Raw genomic sequence first — 7,500 nt, forward strand, 5'->3', positions numbered from 1 at the left:
GTGAGAGGTGTGTGTGTGTGAGAGGTGTGTGTGTGTGAGAGGTGTGTGTGTGTGAGAGGGGTGTGTGTGTGAGAGGGGTGTGTGTGTGAGAGGGGTGTGTGTGTGAGAGGGGTGTGTGTGTGTGAGAGGGGTGTGTGAGTGTGAGAGGGGTGTGTGAGTGTGAGAGGGGTGTGTGAGTGTGAGAGGGGTGTGTGTGTGTGTGTGTGAGAGGTGTGTGTGTGTGTGTGAGAGGGGTGTGTGTGTGTGTGTGAGAGGGGTGTGTGTGTGTGTGTGAGAGGGGTGTGTGTGTGTGTGTGAGAGGGGTGTGTGTGTGTGTGAGAGGGGTGTGTGTGTGTGTGAGAGGGGTGTGTGTGTGTGTGAGAGGTGTGTGTGTGTGTGTGAGAGGTGTGTGTGTGTGTGTGTGAGAGGTGTGTGTGTGTGTGTGTGAGAGGTGTGTGTGTGTGTGTGTGAGAGGTGTGTGTGTGTGTGTGTGAGAGGTGTGTGTGTGTGTGTGTGAGAGGTGTGTGTGTGTGTGTGTGAGAGGTGTGTGTGTGTGTGTGTGTGAGAGGTGTGTGTGTGTGTGTGTGTGAGAGGTGTGTGTGTGTGTGTGTGTGTGAGAGGTGTGTGTGTGTGTGTGTGTGTGAGAGGTGTGTGTGTGTGTGTGTGTGTGAGAGGTGTGTGTGTGTGTGTGTGTGTGAGAGGTGTGTGAGAGGTGTGTGAGAGGTGTGTGTGAGAGGTGTGTGTGAGAGGTGTGTGTGAGAGGTGTGTGTGAGAGGTGTGTGTGAGAGGTGTGTGTGAGAGGTGTGTGTGAGAGGTGTGTGTGAGAGGTGTGTGTGAGAGGTGTGTGTGAGAGGTGTGTGTGAGAGGTGTGTGTGAGAGGTGTGTGTGAGAGGTGTGTGTGAGAGGTGTGTGTGAGAGGTGTGTGTGAGAGGTGTGTGTGAGAGGTGTGTGTGAGAGGTGTGTGTGAGAGGTGTGTGTGAGAGGTGTGTGTGAGAGGTGTGTGTGAGAGGTGTGTGTGAGAGGTGTGTGTGAGAGGTGTGTGTGAGAGGTGTGTGTGAGAGGTGTGTGAGAGGTGTGTGAGAGGTGTGTGAGAGGTGTGTGAGAGGTGTGTGTGAGGTGTGTGTGAGGTGTGTGTGTGAGGTGTGTGTGTGTGAGGTGTGTGTGTGTGAGGTGTGTGTGTGTGAGGTGTGTGTGTGTGAGGTGTGTGTGTGTGAGGTGTGTGTGTGAGGTGTGTGTGTGAGGTGTGTGTGTGAGGTGTGTGTGTGAGGTGTGTGTGTGAGGTGTGTGTGTGAGGTGTGTGTGTGAGGTGTGTGTGTGAGGTGTGTGTGTGAGAGAGGTGTGTGAGGTGTGTGTGTGAGAGAGGTGTGTGTGTGTGAGAGAGGTGTGTGTGTGTGAGAGAGGTGTGTGTGTGTGAGAGAGGTGTGTGTGTGTGAGAGAGGTGTGTGTGTGTGTGAGAGGTGTGTGTGTGTGTGAGAGGTGTGTGTGTGTGTGAGAGGTGTGTGTGTGTGTGAGAGGTGTGTGTGTGTGTGAGAGGTGTGTGTGTGTGTGAGAGGTGTGTGTGTGTGTGAGAGGTGTGTGTGTGTGTGAGAGGTGTGTGTGTGTGTGAGAGGTGTGTGTGTGTGTGAGAGGTGTGTGTGTGTGTGAGAGGTGTGTGTGTGTGTGAGAGGTGTGTGTGTGTGTGAGAGGTGTGTGTGTGTGTGAGAGGTGTGTGAGAGGTGTGAGAGGTGTGTGAGAGGTGTGAGAGGTGTGTGAGAGGTGTGTGAGAGGTGTGTGAGAGGTGTGTGAGAGGTGTGTGAGAGGTGTGTGAGAGGTGTGTGAGAGGTGTGTGAGAGGTGTGTGAGAGGTGTGTGAGAGGTGTGTGAGAGGTGTGTGAGAGGTGTGTGAGAGGTGTGTGAGAGGTGTGTGAGAGGTGTGTGTGTGTGTGAGAGGTGTGAGAGGTGTGTGAGAGGTGTGAGAGGTGTGTGAGAGGTGTGTGAGAGGTGTGTGAGAGGTGTGTGAGAGGTGTGTGAGAGGTGTGTGAGAGGTGTGTGAGAGGTGTGTGTGAGGTGTGTGTGAGGTGTGTGTGAGGTGTGTGTGAGGTGTGTGAGAGGTGTGTGTGAGGTGTGTGAGAGGTGTGTGTGAGGTGTGTGTGAGGTGTGTGTGAGGTGTGTGTGAGGTGTGTGTGAGGTGTGTGTGAGGTGTGTGTGAGGTGTGTGTGTGTGTGAGGTGTGTGTGTGTGTGAGGTGTGTGTGAGGTGTGTGTGTGTGTGAGGTGTGTGTGTGTGTGAGGTGTGTGTGTGTGTGTGAGGTGTGTGTGAGAGGTGTGTGTGTGTGTGTGTGTGTGAGGTGTGTGTGTGTGTGAGGTGTGTGTGTGTGAGGTGTGTGTGTGTGTGTGTGTGTGTGTGAGGTGTGTGTGTGTGTGTGTGTGTGTGAGGTGTGTGTGTGTGTGTGTGAGGTGTGTGTGAGGTGTGTGTGTGTGAGGTGTGTGTGTGAGGTGTGTGTGTGAGGTGTGTGTGTGAGGTGTGTGTGTGAGGTGTGTGTGTGAGGTGTGTGTGTGAGGTGTGTGTGTGAGGTGTGTGTGTGAGGTGTGTGTGTGAGGTGTGTGTGTGAGGTGTGTGTGTGAGGTGTGTGTGTGAGGTGTGTGTGTGAGGTGTGTGTGTGAGGTGTGTGTGAGGTGTGTGTGAGGTGTGTGTGAGGTGTGTGTGAGGTGTGTGTGAGGTGTGTGTGAGGTGTGTGTGAGGTGTGTGAGAGTGTGTGTGAGAGTTGTGTGTGTGAGTGTGTGAGGTGTGTGTGAGTGTGTGTGTGAGTGTGTGTGAGTGTGTGTGTGTGTGTGTGTGAGAGTGTGTGTGTGTGTGTGTGTGTGAGGTGTGTGTGTGTGTGTGTGTGTGTGTGAGGTGTGTGTGTGTGTGTGTGAGGTGTGTGTGTGTGTGTGGTGTGTGTGTGTGTGTGTGTGTGTGTGAGGTGTGTGTGTGTGTGAGAGGTGTGTGTGTGTGTGAGAGGTGTGTGTGTGTGTGAGAGGTGTGTGTGTGTGTGAGAGGTGTGTGTGTGTGTGAGAGGTGTGTGTGTGTGTGAGAGGTGTGTGTGTGTGTGAGAGGTGTGTGTGTGTGAGAGGTGTGTGTGAGAGGTGTGTGTGAGAGGTGTGTGTGAGAGGTGTGTGTGTGTGTGTGTGAGAGGTGTGTGTGAGAGGTGTGTGTGTGTGTGTGTGTGAGAGGTGTGTGTGTGTGTGTGTGTGAGAGGTATGTGTGTGTGTGTGTGAGAGGTGTGTGTGTGTGTGTGAGAGGTGTGTGTGTGTGTGTGAGAGGTGTGTGTGTGTGTGTGAGAGGTGTGTGTGTGTGTGTGAGAGGTGTGTGTGTGTGTGTGTGTGTGTGTGTGTGAGAGGTGTGTGTGTGTGTGTGAGAGGTGTGTGTGTGTGTGTGAGAGGTGTGTGTGTGTGTGTGAGAGGTGTGTGTGTGTGTGTGTGAGAGGTGTGTGTGTGTGTGTGTGTGAGAGGTGTGTGTGTGTGTGTGTGTGAGAGGTGTGTGTGTGTGTGTGTGAGAGAGGTGTGTGTGTGTGTGTGTGAGAGAGGTGTGTGTGTGTGTGTGTGAGAGAGGTGTGTGTGTGTGTGTGTGAGAGAGGTGTGTGTGTGTGTGTGTGAGAGAGGTGTGTGTGTGTGTGAGAGAGGTGTGTGTGTGTGTGTGAGAGAGGTGTGTGTGTGTGTGTGAGAGAGGTGTGTGTGTGTGTGTGTGTGAGAGGTGTGTGTGTGTGTGTGTGTGTGAGAGGTGTGTGTGTGTGTGAGTGTGTGTGTGTGTGTGTGTGTGAGAGGTGTGTGTGTGTGAGAGGTGTGTGTGTGTGTGTGAGAGGTGTGTGTGTGTGTGTGAGAGGTGTGTGTGTGTGTGTGAGAGGTGTGTGTGTGTGTGTGAGAGGTGTGTGTGTGTGTGTGTGTGAGAGGTGTGTGTGTGTGTGTGTGTGAGAGGTGTGTGTGTGTGTGTGTGTGAGAGGTGTGTGTGTGTGTGTGTGAGAGGTGTGTGTGTGTGTGTGAGAGGTGTGTGTGTGTGTGTGTGAGAGGTGTGTGTGTGTGTGTGAGAGGTGTGTGTGTGTGTGAGAGGTGTGTGAGAGGTGTGTGAGAGGTGTGTGTGAGAGGTGTGTGTGAGAGGTGTGTGTGAGAGGTGTGTGTGAGAGGTGTGTGTGAGAGGTGTGTGTGAGAGGTGTGTGTGAGAGGTGTGTGTGAGAGGTGTGTGTGAGAGGTGTGTGTGAGAGGTGTGTGTGAGAGGTGTGTGTGAGAGGTGTGTGTGAGAGGTGTGTGTGAGAGGTGTGTGTGTGAGGTGTGTGTGTGAGGTGTGTGTGTGAGGTGTGTGTGAGAGGTGTGTGTGTGAGGTGTGTGTGTGAGGTGTGTGTGTGAGGTGTGTGTGTGAGGTGTGTGTGTGAGGTGTGTGTGAGAGGTGTGTGTGAGAGGTGTGTGTGTGTGTGAGAGGTGTGTGTGTGAGAGGTGTGTGTGTGTGTGTGTGTGAGAGGTGTGTGTGTGTGTGAGGTGTGTGTGTGTGTGTGTGAGGTGTGTGTGTGTGTGTGAGGTGTGTGTGTGTGTGTGTGTGTGTGAGGTGTGTGTGTGTGAGGTGTGTGTGTGTGTGTGTGTGTGTGAGGTGTGTGTGTGTGTGTGTGAGGTGTGTGTGTGAGGTGTGTGTGTGAGGTGTGTGTGAGGTGTGTGTGTGTGTGTGTGAGGTGTGTGTGAGAGGTGTGTGTGTGAGAGGTGTGTGTGTGAGAGGTGTGTGTGTGTGTGTGTGTGTGTGTGAGAGGTGTGTGTGTGTGTGAGAGGTGTGTGTGTGTGTGAGAGGTGTGTGTGTGTGTGAGAGGTGTGTGTGTCAACTCATAAAATAGATCAACATCTGAGATCATCACAGATCCAACACCAGCTTCTCCATGCAAGAGCCTTTAAACACTTCAGGAGGTCCAGTGTCCAAACTCCACATGAAGTGGGATTCAATTGGCACTGGTACGCCTCTGGATGGTTCGGGATGTTTGTGGGCATCTACTTCTTTAAAGGTCCATAATCTTAATGAGGTGGGACGTGACTGGAGCTGGAGCAACCTCAGGGTGTCTCGGGATGGAGAGAGAAAGAGAAGCAGTGGAGAGGAATTAGCGTAGCTGCTGTTCATGATATTAACAGCACAAGTTGATAATGTGATGTGATCAGATGTTCTGGAGCACAAGGTTATGATGTGATGTGTGTTATGTGTAGAACTCGCTTAAAACATACGTCTTTAATCTACACTTAAACTGGGAGAGTGTGTCTGAACCCCGAACACTGTCAGGAAGACTATTCCAGAGTTTAGGAGCTAAATGTGAAAATGTTCTACCACCTTTAGTGGACTTTGTTATTCTAGGAACTACTAGAAGTCCAGAGTTTTGAGATCTGAAGGAGCATGAAGGATTGTAGCGTGTTAGAAGACTGGAGATACATGGAGATAAACCATTTAGTGTTTTGTAGGTAAGTAGCAGTAGTTTGTAGTGGATTTAACCACTACACTTAACAGGAAGCCAGTGTAGGGATGAGAAGATTGGGGTTATATGATCATATTTTCTTGACCTTGTGAGAACTCTTGCTGCTGCATTCTGAACTAACTAAAGCTTGTTTATTGATGATGCAGGACATCCTTTTAATAATATTTCCTAAGGGAAGCATGTATATTGTGAAAAGCAGGGGTCCTAGAACTGAACCTTGTGGCACTCCATAATTTACTAGCATTAACCTGGATAGCTTTCTATTTAAATCTACGAAATGGTAACGATTGGACAGGTAGGATTTAAATCAGCTTAATGCCTGTCCCTGAATGCCGATGTAATTCTGTAAGCGATCTAGGAGGAGATCATGATCTATAGTGTCGAACGCAGCACTAAGATCTAGTAAAACTAACAGCGAGATGAAGCCTTGGTCTGAAGCTAAAAACAGGTCGTTAGTGATTGTAACTAGAGCAGTTTCTGTGCTATAATGGAGAAACCTGACTGAAACTCTTCAAAGATATTGTTCTCTTGTAAGTGGGAACAGAACTGGGCAGTGACAATCTTTTCTAAAATCTTAGACATAAATGGGAGATTTGAAATTGGTCTGTAATTCGATAGCGTGTTTGGATCCAGATTAGGTTTTTAATGAGGGGCTTATTAACTGCTAACTTGAGGGTTTAGGGACATGACCTAACGATAGTGAGGAGTTAATAATATTGAGAAGAGGCTCACCAGCTGTATGGAACACTTCCTTCAGTAGTTTAGTGGGAATTGGATCTAACTGACATGTTGTTGTTTTAGCTTTGGTAATAACATCCTACAGCTCTTCCTGTCCTGTACATGTAAAACAGTGTAGATGTGGAGTTGTAGGTGAGATTGTGTCAGGAGATGATCTCAGAGGTTGGACCGCCACAATTGTTTTTCGAAGATGGTGGTGAGTGTGAAATGCGAGCTGGACGAGTGTGAGATGGTGGTGAATGTGAGACGAGTGTAAGACGGTGTTACTAACATGTTGACTAAATGCTTCAGTCCTGCAGATGGCGATGTTTATCAGAGCGACTCTGGAGGTTATCAGAACAGTGAGGCTGTGGATAAGAGTTTCTGGGATTCGTTCGGTTCCAACACTGAAATCGGCACCAAGAAGTCTGCGAGCAGCGAGAGCTGGACCCAAGTGGAGAACTCGGGAGGGAAAAAGAGTTCAGACAGCTGGGAGAACTGGGGCTCCGACAACAAACACAGCACCGGAGACAGCTGGGAGAACTGGGAGAACCACTGGGAAAACAGTGGAGACAACAAGAACAAGAAGAGTCCTAAGGCGGATGAGGACGTGTGGGACAATGCTAACTGGTAGAGCAGTGCAAACGGCTAAATCACAACGTATCGCACGTGTCGAACTGGAAAAGTAAAAAAAAAAAAAACTATCAAATCCCCTCATTCATTTTGAATTCATGCCACACACACACACACACACACACACTGTTACTGATTCATGGGTGTGTGTGTGTGTGTGTGTGTGAGTGAATGTTCGTATATAAAGCCTGTTGTGTAGATATTGTAATGAGGTGGTTGTTTGATTTTAAGTGTAATTAATGTTGAATTTCTGCATGAATAAACGCAGACTGTGTAAATTCTCTCTTTAGCATCTCATTCCTTAATACTGAAATGATGTCGATCTTTACAAGTGTGTACGTGTTCAATACAATCAAATAAAACCTCTGTCTTTTTAAACCCAAGTTTCTGTGTTGAGGCTGTGGTCAGTGTTTACTGTGTGTGTGCTGTGTGTATTATTATTATTATATTATTACTATATTATTATTTAATTTTATTACTCTATAATTATATTATTACTATATTATTATTATTATATTATTATTTCATCATATTATTATTATTATTTTATTTTATTACTATATTATTATACTATTATTATTATATTATTATTTCATCATTATATTATTATTATTATTTTGCTCTCAGATTCTGTGTATACTTTAATTCCGTCTCCTCAGAGTGATTGACAGTTAAAACAGCCAATACGGAAACAAGCCCCTGATAAACCCCGCCTACT

General features: G+C 48.3%; 1 protein-coding gene across 5 annotated transcripts in view; it reads left to right on the forward strand.

Annotated features, from left to right (window-relative positions):
• arfgap1 (ADP-ribosylation factor GTPase activating protein 1) overlaps positions 1-7,165 on the forward strand; it is a 36,635-nt gene extending 29,470 nt beyond the window's left edge. For all 5 annotated transcript variants that reach the window (XM_083535545.1, XM_083535546.1, XM_083535548.1 and 2 more), the window contains one exon: positions 6,462-7,165. In XM_083535545.1, coding sequence (XP_083391671.1) covers positions 6,462-6,783 — 322 coding nt within the window. In that variant the 3' untranslated portion in view covers positions 6,784-7,165. The remainder of the gene's footprint in view (positions 1-6,461) is intronic.
• Positions 7,166-7,500: the final 335 nt, after the last annotated feature.

The sequence above is a fragment of the Silurus aristotelis genome (assembly GCF_946808225.1).
Source record: "Silurus aristotelis genome assembly, chromosome: 29".
Lineage (NCBI taxonomy): Eukaryota > Metazoa > Chordata > Actinopteri > Siluriformes > Siluridae > Silurus > Silurus aristotelis.